We start from the raw sequence: 12501 nt of genomic DNA, 5'->3' as shown, positions 1-12501 counted from the left end.
AGAGATGTAAACATTTCAATATTGTTTTAACTGCACACAACATCGAAGCAAAAAAGAAGAGCAAAAAAGAAGGTTGATATGAAATCAAGAAGCCCCGTTCCTCCTCCAGCATTTGCTGTTGCTCACGACTTCTCCGTGTTGCGCCTACAACCTTACGTAGCAGGCGGTGAGGTTGTGATCCATAATTATTTATTTTATTCATATGACGTGCAACATCGTTTGTTTAATTTGGTGTTAGATAGAGAATTTTGGAGCGCCTTGTTTGGGCATACACACGACGGATGGTTGGAGTCAGCGGTAAAATAATACTTAATTTATTTTTTTAAAAGTATTTTCTTTTTTTAGTTATTAACAAAAGTATCATAATTTTGTGCAGCATATCACCCTTTGGTATAGAATACTGATGGAGGGACGTTTTGATAGCGACCGACATACAATAATGCCGCCAAATTTTTTTGTTTGCCATGCTGTGGAGGAAGGGCAGGATTGGAGGGCATTTATGGCTAATATTGCTAAATACCCCAACTTGATGGTTGCTTGGTGGGATGTCGATACGGTAAACTAAATTTTATTTTTTAAAAATATTTTCGTTATTGTCGTTATGTTTTGGTATTCTTATTTCTAAACAAAATTTATTTCCTTTTTATCCTTATACAGGTCCTATTACCGATTCATTCAGCCCCTAATCACTGGTTATTTGGGGAACTTCGATTGGCGAATATGGAAGTCCATATTTATGATAGTCTCGGTAGAATGGCTTATGAAAAATTCAACTGTGATGGAACCTTTACCAAATTTTAGGCTCAGGTGGCAGATTATTTAGACAAGATTAACTATTGGGCCCGGAGGAACATCCCAATGATTCCATTGAATATGCAATTCATATTCGAAACAAATATTCCCCAACAAAGTAGCCATTTGGGAGATTGCGGTGTATTTGTTTGTATGTTTATGGAGCAATTAGTTTCAGGCCAACCAATACGTGAACTTATTGACCCAAGGAACGCAGCTTTAGAGTTTCGCCAACGGATGACAAAAATTTATTGGGGGTCGAGTCTTGGTCCTATGTAGTTGGATCTTATATTTGTATATGTAATTGTATGTTGGATCTTATATTTGTATATGTAGTTGGATCTTATATTTGTATATGTAATTGTATGTTGGATTTAATGACCTAGTAATAACTTAAATACTTACAACATAAGAACGACACCACCATTTGTTTTAAAGTAACAAGTACAATGCTCTAAACATAACAACAAATACAACAATTTATTGATGTAACAACCTAAAAACTATCAAAACAATACTAAAAAGCTTACAACTTGTAAATAATAATTGCCAAAAACAACAACCAACTACAAACCAAGGCTATCTTTAACTGCTTATTTTCTGATTGAAAGAGCTTGTTACTGTTAGCTATTTTAGCTATTATGATAGATGATTGGTCCTTCTCTTCATCAACCCAACTGATAAACCCCCATTTTGGTCCCTGTAAATTTAAACATTGACAATAAGAATTGTTGCTATATAATGATTAGAGTGTAAATATGAATGAGGTTAAGAACATGATACCATATATGGGCAAGCGTAAAATAATCTTCCTGGGTATTTAGTTGTACCCGAAATCCTAATGATACGTTCACCTCCGCAATTACAGTATGCCATTCGCCTTTTTTAGTCTATCTAATATGAATTAATTTCACATATAAATTTAATGGAGTCACATTACACCCATTTATAGAAGAAATTTTATTACAAACAAGTATCTTTGACTATGAAATGAACTGGTTTGACTACGAATTTAAAAAGTTGAACTATGAACTGCATACAAGTACATTGTCTTGTCTTGTCGGTCAGTGATGTTTGACTATGAAATGAACTGGTTTGACTACGAATTTAAAAAGTTGATCTATGAACTGCATACAAGTACATTGTCTTGTCTTGTCGGTCAGTGATGTTAGACTATGAAATGAACTGGTTTGACTACGAATTTAAAAAGTTGAACTATGAAATATGAACTGTAGAGAAACACCAATTTGTATATAATTAAAATTGTATTTGTGTGATGATTATAGTACACTTTCATTACTTGTGAAAATGAGTACTTACACCGAAAGAAGCTTTACTCAGCTACCAATATTCCTGCATAATTTACAAAGAACAAATCCTAATACCTTCACAGCCATCAAGAAAACGGATACCAACCGCTTTCAATTCTGTTTTGTGGCTTTAGGTTGCGTGGTATAACATATTAGTTTTATTGACTTAATTAAGATTTCTTGCTAATGTATCTCGTGTACTCTTTACTTATCACTAATTTATGTTTGTTTTTTTATGTAGATTCGTACCTTCCTTAGGTGCATGATACCGTTGATATATGTGGGTTATTTACCCCTTCTTGGGAGCTATCTGACAACAATGTACTTCGCAGTGGCTTTAGATGGAAATCATGAACCCCTACTCTTAGCAATTGGTTTGGGAACCTTAGAGTGTGAAGAATCATGGAGATGGTTCATGATGAGGTTAAAAGATTGTTTGGGTGAGGATACAGAGGTTGGTTTCATAAGCAACCTATGTGATAAAATAGACTTTGGTGTTCAGAGTGCCTACCCGGATTCGTATCATGGATATTGTCCTAAAGATATAGCTCGAAAAATACGTGAGTCTGTCGGACATAACGATACGGAAGTCGAATCGTTGTTTTGGAAGTCATGCAATGCATATAGCGTTCATGATTTTTACTTGTGTCTGGAAAGGTTGCAAAGTGCATGTAGGAAACCACCTTTCTGCACCTTGCTTAGGAGTCCAATTTACTGGCTTGACGATATAGCAATTTCAAAATGGACACGAGCATTTTTCCCAAAAGTACGTTACAATGTTAAATCGATTGACGTCCCTGAAATTTTGCAATTTATATCCACACGTGAGTTTCCTATAACAACGATAATTGAGTTAATCAATACGTCGATACAATCAAAGTATGGTGAACGGGCTGAAGTGGCGGTAAGGGAGATTGTTATATTTAGTTTTTTTCTTGTGTTATTATTTTTCTAAAATTATCAAATTTTCCAGGGAGGTTGTTTGGTGGGTTGACCCCTTATGTTGAGAGTAAGGTTCAAAAACGTGTCAACAAGTCTTATAATTGGATGGCAAGACGTTTATATGGGGATGCATTTGAAGTCGATGACAATTTTGCCACCAGCAACGTACAACTTGAACGAAGGGTATGTAGTTGTGGGAAATGGCAAAAAAGCGGTATACCATGTGGCCAAGCTATAGCATGTCTAAGAACCCGTACGTCTGAAGCCATTCACGAAATGGTTGATTACAAGTTCACTAATTTCTTGTATCGACTTGCATATGGATCTGAGTTGGTGAATACTATACCATCACATGTGCTCTGGGAAATACCAAATGAAACAATGGTCCTGTTACCTCCCTCAATGAAGTAGTTATTCATGTACCCCGTTTTTATTTTATGTCGTATTATGTATTAGTTATTCATGTACCCCGTTTTTATTTTATGTCGTATTATGTATTAGTTATTTATGTACCCCGTTTTTATTTTATGTCGTATTCCAGATTTGTTTCAATAACTTGCAATCTCCCACCGGTTACAAAACAAACCAAATATTCAATCATTTTTTTAGAGAGATTTTAGAGAAATTTCCTAAACAAATAACAACTAAACTGATAATTTTCTACAAAAGTTTATATATAGTAACATTATTTCGTAGTCAAACCAAATGATTTCATAGTCAAATTAAAAAAAAAATTAATAAAAAAAACCTAAAATCGCAGATGGAATATAGAGAAAATCGCAGATGGACTGTGTCCATCTGCGATTTAAGCCTGAAATGCCCTATATATATAGAAAAAAAAAATTAAATTCAATCCTCCTGCGAATGTACAAGTGGCTAAAGCACACTTGTGCTTTAGCCACTTGTACATTCGCAGATGGAATGTGCAAATCGCAGATGGACCATTCCCATCTGCGAATTTCGTGGCCATTTTTGCAATTTCGATTTTTTTTGGCTATTTTCCGCAAAGTGATTAGGATAATTGGCTATTTTTGTCATTTTCTCTTTAAATAAAAGGGTTTAGTTACTTTTAATATCATTATGTTTTTAATGAGAATTAATTTGTCCTATCAAACCCTTTTAGATAACGACCCTCCACCATACAAGAGAGCGGTGGGTAAGAATGGATACCCAATGACGGTCATTTTATAGGCCTCTTCCTTAAACTCCCCTTATAGTATGACTTCATTAATGAGGCGTACTAGCGGTTCGACTGACTTAGTCATATACATATAGTAATAATCAAACTTTTAATTTTACGTATAGTATAAGGTGTATCTTAAAACTTTTCAAAATACCAGGTTTATATTTAAATTTCGAAAATTAAATAATTAATTTAAATTTAAAAATAAACGAAATAATTATCTATTAATTAATAATTTAATTAATCATGTAAGGATTATCTAATTAAATTAATCAAATAATATAATTTAATCCTCACCCCTAATTTTCGAAAAAATGGGTGTAAGATTTATCTAATTTTATAATTATCCTATTTAATTAGGTAAATTAACAATTACAAAAAATTAGGAAACCCTAATCACATATACCATTTTTCGAAAATGGCTTGCATGGGGAGGAAGGTAAGGGTTTCAATCCTTGCCTTAAAATCGAAAACTTAGGAATCAAGGAACCTTGCCCTAAAATCGATTACTTAGGAGGCAAGGTAAGGGTTACAACCCTTACCCAGTTTTCGAAACTTAGGGTCCAAGAAACCCTAATTTTGAAATTCTTGGCTAGAGGGTTTAATTGCCATAAACCCTAATTTGATCAATTCGACCATTATAGCAATTCAATAGAAAACAAGCCAAGCTTTGATACCACTGATGGGTTTTATGCAAAACAAATAAACTTAAACTCTTAAGTGTGCATGCAACCCTAATAAGGATTTATGTTTTCTTTATTGAACCTATAACTAAGAACATCAAAAGAAACCCTAAGAACCTATTTTATTTTCAAAAATACTAAAGAAAAAGATTTAGGGTTACATACCTTTTACTTGTTATAGCAAACAACTAGGTTTCTCCTTTAAAGATCTCTTGGAAGCAAGCACCACAAGTGTCGTGTCTCTAATGGAATCACACCGAAACTAGCAAGAGGATGAGTATAGAGAGAGGAGTGGTGTAGCCAAAATCGTCCAAGGCTTGTAGCATGAAGGGATGGATGAAATATGGGGATAGGGAGGCCTTTATATAGCTAAGGTGGCTTGGTGCCACAGCTAGGGTTTAAGGAGGAAGCCCTAAATTCCCTTGCTTGGTGACCAAGCAGCCCATTCCCCTCATTCAAGGGGCTTTGACGAAAACTATTGGGTTTGCCCAAGTGATTTTCATCCACCTCATCCAATGAGGTCCTTGGGCATTTTTTCTTCAGCTTTCAATAAATAACCAAACAGTCCCTGCACTTTTAATTAATCCAATTAATTACAATTAATTTTTGATTAATTATTAATTAAACAATATGATTTCTAATTAATATATTATTTTCATAATACATTAATAAATCATTTATTCCGATTTATTACTTAAATAATAAATGAAACTCCCTCTCTCCAAAATCATCATGTCCGGTTGCTAGGTTTGAGGGAAATCCAGAAGGATTGTGTTGCTATCAATTTAAGTTGATACCAATTATAATTATGGGCGTAGACACCTAATCCAATAGTCTCCTACTTGGATAAGTCTAATAACTATAATTGCCAGTATAACTTCTAAACTGATCAGAAAATTGTGGCTTCCAAAAGCCGCTGTCAAACTTTGACCCAGTCAGTTACACAAGCCTATCACAACCACTCATTTGTTATTTCGCATAGCCCTTCACTACCCAATCATATTATTAAGTATGATGAAGTATAGATAGTTTAACCAATTAATAACTACAAAATGTTTCACGTATATATTAAACACATCAAGACAACGCACATAACATTTAAGCAACTAGAATACTTGTATATAGGCGTAAGTTTGAAAGGAACGATGCACTCACCTGAATTAGGTGGGTGACCGGTGATTTGGTAAGAGTTTCGCCTAACACTTACGTATTCTCTTGATGTGACCTAAGTATGATGAATATATAGTTTTAGTCTAATGATCCTGATGACTATTAATACTGTAGATCCTCACTAATCCTAATGTCTACATCAATATCTATCAAGTAAGGATCAGCCAGGCAGGACAGATGGGAGGTAGGATCATTTCGGCATAATAGCTTTTTTGAAATCTAACAACCAAGCCAACGTGATCATTTTAGATACCTATCCCGTAAGTAGATCAATAAGTATAGTGACTTGGAATTACTGATAAATCTTATTTATAAGTTGATAATAATGACTTATGACTATAAATATAAGTTACACTGAAAACAAAAGATTGTAGCTTAACTTACAGATGTTTTAGCAAAAACCAGGAAAACATGCAGACAAAATTATGAAACCGAAAGCTTCTATTTGTCGGATCCCTAGAAGTTGGGAAAATCGAATTCAAGGCGGGGAAGGGTTAGAGAGAGTTTTTTAATGATTTGTGAGGAAATGAGAAGGAAATTCTGAAGCTATATATAGAGATTTGGAAGGCGCGCCATGCACAGACAAGAGGCGCGCCACGCACTCTTGTCCTACTGGCTCCTCCCAGCTTGTGCCACGTGTCGCATGCTGATCCATCCACACCTCCTTCTTCTAGAAGCCGCCACATGTTACCATTTCGTGGTGCCACATGTCGCCATTTCCATGGGCAAAGTGGCCTTGTCTCAGAAGAGAGGGGCGTTCGACACTACCACATGTCGCCCCCAGGGAGTGCTACGTCATCGGTGCGCGTACGCATTTCCATATTTTCGAAATGGAGTAACTTCTTCATACGAGCTCCATTTTTGACGTTCTTTATATCCCCAGAAATTTCTCGATGAGATCTACAAGTTTTATTTAGACTTCGTTAGCTAATTTTGAGTTTATTTTTAAAGCTATATTTTAAATAGGCTTAGACTGGTAAGGTCTGTTTAAAAATTCGTAACTCTCTTATACGATATCCGTTCTCGACTGTCTTTTTATCGATAGAACATATGGACAAGATCTTAAACTCTGGTTTACAATGTTTTTCCTAACAATCAATCGATCCCCACTTCGGTTCCTAAGCCAAATACTACTACACTGAAATTTCAAAAAATCATAACTTCCTCTTACGAAGTCAGATTTGGATGTTCTCTACATGCACACTCTCGGTTTAACAACTACTACGACTTTCGTTTAGATCACTAAGGCTAATAAATAATCTATCGAAGATTTACTTTTTACAATACGCAGAGTTGTGTCGGGTAAATCGCGAAACTTCGGAGAAGCATAACTTCTTCATACGAAGTCGGATTTCAACGGTCTTTATATGTGTGGAATCCTTTCCATACAAAATATAACTTGGTTAAGATTACTCATCCGAAATGATCTATTATTTAAAAGTCATTATTATGGCTTATAATAACTTATTTGTCTAGCCTGAATTTGCAGGTATTACAATTATCTCCCCCTTAGGATCACAAGTTTATTGATTTCGTGTAACAAACTAGAAAGTGAAGATCGAATGTATACTTTTTTTGTGCTCGATTGACCTTTCACCTTACTTTATTTTTGGATGATGGAGCTTCCAAACCGATACTCTCTCTTATAGTAGCACCCCAAGATGTAGATCTAGCAATATTACTGTAACACCCGAAAAATTAACACAAAGTATACCATAAAAGTTTCACTTTTATAATATAAGACAATCAGGTGTACTTTCACATCAACTTGACAGTATACAATAAATTATCAAAAGATCATTTACAATACATATTACCCTAAAGACCAAGCCAAATATTACAACATTTTTACAAAAAAAATGCAAAACTATACAACTACTGCTGATTGCTTATCTCTATGATTCATGTTTACCTCTTTCGTGGTTGCTAGGTCCTGAAAGGCACATCAACAAATAACAAGTAAGATATGAAATATTAGCGAGTAATCTTTAAAACACAAGCAGTAATATGAAGAACAATATATCAAAAGAATAATTTAATAACAACATGATCTCTTTTACTTCAGTAAGCCTTTCAATATGATTTAACAACTTCCAAAAGTAGTTCTTGCCCCTTGAGCTCATTACAAATATTTAGTAATATCTTTTTGTCAACTAAATTCGCCATAATTGTATCTTAATTGTTCTTGTTATTTAGACTTACCTTATTTGTTTACCAATGGCTCTTGTCATTTAGACTCACCATAAACATTCACTAATAGATCTTGTCATTTAGACTCACCATAAGCATTCTTATCATCCTACTGATATATGTATATATTTTAAATAAACTAATCATAATAGTATAATTAATATCCATATCAAGGGGGAAAACACATGGTTACTCATCTTGTGAAGTCTTATATGTAGGGAGCTCTAGCTCTTGGATATTACAACTCAAGGTATATCTCAATGAGCATAATTGAAATCTAACATTTCCATGTTCATAGGAACGAACTCTATGATTTAAAATTTAGTTACACTCGACATATATCTCGACATCTCGTCCTCACGTCTTAATTTATTAAGACATGAGCTTAGTTTTACCATATTAATCAATTCACCAATTTAAGTACCATAACTCAAGGTACAAGTCAATTATGCATGACTTAATCTCATGACTTAATTCCTTTAGCGAAACTGATTATGTTGCACGTATAAATCATGTATATGTCTTAATATATTAAGATATCAACACAATTTCACTGCTTTTACCAATTAAACAAATTTGGGTTCATAATCACTCCTATTAATATGTATGAAATTAACCATGATGTTGACGTAAAATTCTTGGAAACATGACTAATAATCCTTCTACAACATCACTACTATGATTTCCATATATTTCAAGCATTAGGGTTTCATCACCTTATTCGACATCAACATTAAAGCTCAAGTGAGCTTTCAAAAGTAATATGATACCTTGAATCCAAGTAGAAGTACTGAATTATTGATTTTTCTTGGAGTATCCTTGAATCAATATTCCTCTCTAAACGTTTTGCTCAAAATTTTATTCATAGTAGTTTTCTAGGAGCTGCGGGTGTAAAGAGGTGAAGGAAACTAGTTATATCTTTTACTTCATCCCTGTTTGACCGAATCTAAACATGACGATTTGCGTTATCTATACACATTTTGGGGTGTAAAGACTTGGGCAAAGGTGCTCCTGGTGAGAAAAATGTGCTCTTAGTGATCCAAAGGTGATCCTAGGGAACAAAGATGCTTCTAGAGAGAAAAGGTGCTCTTGGTGAGAAAATATGCTTTATGTGAGCAAATGTGATCTTAATGATTTAAAGGTGCTCTTGGTGATCTTAAGGTTTAAAGGTGTTCTTGATAATCAAAAGGTGCTCTTGGTGAGCAAAGGTCCTCTTGGTGCTTAAGTGTTGTTTTTCAAGGTTGAAGGTTCTAGAAGCAACTGTATGACATCCTGTTTTGGTTGGAAATTAGGACATCCCCTTCATGGACTAATTATGGATGGGACTAGCCCATTAGAATAAAGATTTCCGATGCTTGCCTATAAACAAGCTCATATTCTCACCATTATTTGTGGCTAGTTTTTCATGAGTACTTTGAAGAGAGTAATCATTGTGAGAGCACATTCTTTGGAGTAGTTTGTAGGCAATAATGATTCATTTGTTTTGAGAGCTTAAGTGAGGTGCAATATTGAGTGATTTTAGTAGTTCTTGAAAGTTTAATAAAATCATCTCTCTCTTTCTCTTTCTCTCTCATTTGCTTGTGGACGTATGCCACTTTGACCGAACCTCATTAAATACTATGTTCAATTTTTATTTCATTATTTTAGAAGTTTTATTTTCCAAATTTTCTAAAATTCATTTATCATTTGTCAAAAGTGTTTAACTTGTTTGTTGTTTTCCCAACAAACTGGTATTAGAGCTATTGATAAAAATGGGAGAGTTAGGATTGAAAAATTTGATGGTTATGATTTTAGTATCTGGAAAATGCAAATTGAAGATTAACTATACAGAAGAAGTTACATGAACCATTATACAAAATGAAACCTGGAGCAATAAAGTAGGAGAATTTTGAGATGTTAGATCGGTAGGCACTTGGTGTGGTGAACTTATCCTTGGTAAAGAATGTAGCTTACAATATTTTCAATGTGAAAATGACTTATGGGTTGATCAATACAATATCTAACATGCATGATCAAGCTTAATCAATAAACACGATTCATTTAAATCGACAATTGGTAAATCTGAAGATGAAGGAGGGTGGCTCTATGAATGATCATGTCAATGAATTCAATTAATTATCTCAAGGTTGATTTCAATTAATATTGGATATAAGGATGAAATCATGGCACTGTTACTATTATTATCTTTGCCTGCCAAGTAGTCCGACATATTGACTACAGTCAACAGCTCAGCTGGAGGTGCTAAGTTGGCATTTAAAATCATTCATGACTTAATTCTTAGTGAGGATGTGTGCAGGCGAAGTGCTAGAGAATCTTCCAACAGTCTCGTAAATACTGAAGACAGAGGAAGGAAGTCAACCCTATGTGACCCATCCTCTGGTGTCAAAGATTAGTCATCTGCTTTCCTTTAGTTCGTTCAATAGAGGAAGCACATATATAGTTTTAATATTGTGACCTTGAAGAATTGGAACCGATGGCGTTTTAAATTCTTTGAAGACTCTCACGTATGTGGGACCAAATAACACATAAAGACCATCAGATGTCATTTGAGGAACATAAATTAGGTTCTTTTTCATTCCCGGAACATGATAGACGTCTTTTAATACCAACTTGTGTTTTGCTACTATCTGATGGAAATTTGACATCACTCATATTCGCTATCGGATGCTTCGAGTTATCAGCAATGGTGACCACCCGGATCCCACCACACTTCACAGGATTTTGAAGTCAATTCTTGTCACCGGTGACAGGGTTGGAGCACCCGGAATCAACGATCCAATCATCAAAATTATTTTTCTAGTGTTTTCTTGTTACTGTACACATGCTCACCTCTTCTGTTTGAGCTACTAAGGATTCAACGTGCCACCTTTTTTCTTGCTCTGTAATGGAAGTGTTTCCTGCATCGACTTGTTTCACCGGGAAATTCTTGGTCATGTAGCCCTTACACCTACATGTAAGATCCCAAAATCCAACCATATATTTGAATTTGAAATCAGAGTATATGTTTTACCAAAAGGTTTTATTATAATCATTAGTAAAATATAAAGTTGTCTTTTCACGTCATATTAATACAAATATAATGAAATTATGGAAGCTATGTCATGTTTTGAAAACCATAACATAATAAAGAACGTGTAGCTAGATGCCATGCCCCTTCGAGAATGTCTAGATATCCCAATCATGCCAGCTCCATGCCCTTCGAACTTAAAGGATCTGCAACTAAAAAAATAAAGAACCAACTGTAACCCTAGGGCTTAGTGAGTAATCACAACACTCACCAATTATACAGATCATATGCAATACACATAACACATATAAACATCAAGTAATAAATAACATATTACTTACATTCTATTACATATAACTAAACACATACAAATGAATTTCCTAACACATATTATTGGTACCAACCCTACACCAGCACGCCAATTCCCCCGAAGGGTCTATCTCATACACTGCCAACCTGGGACTGATTACTTCCCCCAAAGAGTTTGTCATGATCATCCAAACTTTAACCACACTACTAGAAAATAGCCCTTTAATGACATGCAAACAATGACATGCAACTATTTTATAAAAAAATTACCCAACTATTTTTAACCTGTTTTTTTATTAACTCTGAAACATGTTGTAGGTTTGACTATGAGGTGAGTCCATCTGTTCTATTTTCTTTCAAAACTTTTATTCCAGTTTTCTTTTTGAAAACAAATGTTTATTTATTTATTTATTTATTTAGGATGATGTGTTGGAGACAAATTTTAATATCTTGCGCATGTTTGTTAGAATACACGGAGTTTCCTCCGCACCGACTTTCCTTGTGAGTTTTTGTATTACAACGGTATTTTGGTCTTTGAATAAAAATAAAGAATATAATTTAGTTCCTTCTATGAATAGTGAAATCAAACACTCCTTATGATTTTATTTATAACAAAATTATACCATCTAAAAAGGAGAAAGAAAAAAAAAGTTTAACATGGATTTATTTGATATGTATGAGAGAAAGGGGCCATCACAACTAGCTGTTGACATATTTGTCATATACAGGATGGAACACCGTCGCGTGGAAATAACACAAGGGATCATCCATGAATGAGTTAGGTTAATTATATTAATAATTTCAAAACTTTTATGCTTTTTTACATTTTTTAGGACAATTCAGGTCTAATTAAGTTATAAATATACCATTTTTCCAAGTAAAGTGCACAAGTAATTCTACAAATCATGATTTCAT

The 12501-nt window shown here is 34.2% G+C and overlaps 1 protein-coding gene across 1 annotated transcript; it reads left to right on the top strand.

Annotated features, from left to right (window-relative positions):
• Positions 1-1957: 1957 nt before the first annotated feature.
• Positions 1958-3455, top strand: LOC145112472 (uncharacterized). The gene is made up of 4 exons (XM_079048634.1): positions 1958-1980; positions 2079-2244; positions 2344-2926; positions 3076-3455. The coding sequence occupies exons 1-4, from the start codon at positions 1958-1960 to the stop codon at positions 3453-3455; spliced, it is 1152 nt and encodes a 383-aa protein (XP_078904760.1).
• The last annotated feature ends 9046 nt before the right edge of the window (positions 3456-12501 follow it).

The sequence above is a fragment of the Lactuca virosa genome, chromosome 5 (assembly GCF_052849685.1).
Source record: "Lactuca virosa cultivar CGN04683 chromosome 5, Lactuca_virosa_CGN04683_v6, whole genome shotgun sequence".
NCBI classification, from domain to species: domain Eukaryota; kingdom Viridiplantae; phylum Streptophyta; class Magnoliopsida; order Asterales; family Asteraceae; genus Lactuca; species Lactuca virosa.
The sequence above is the reverse complement of the archived record's forward strand: the minus strand, read 5'-3'. Positions and strand labels throughout refer to the sequence as shown.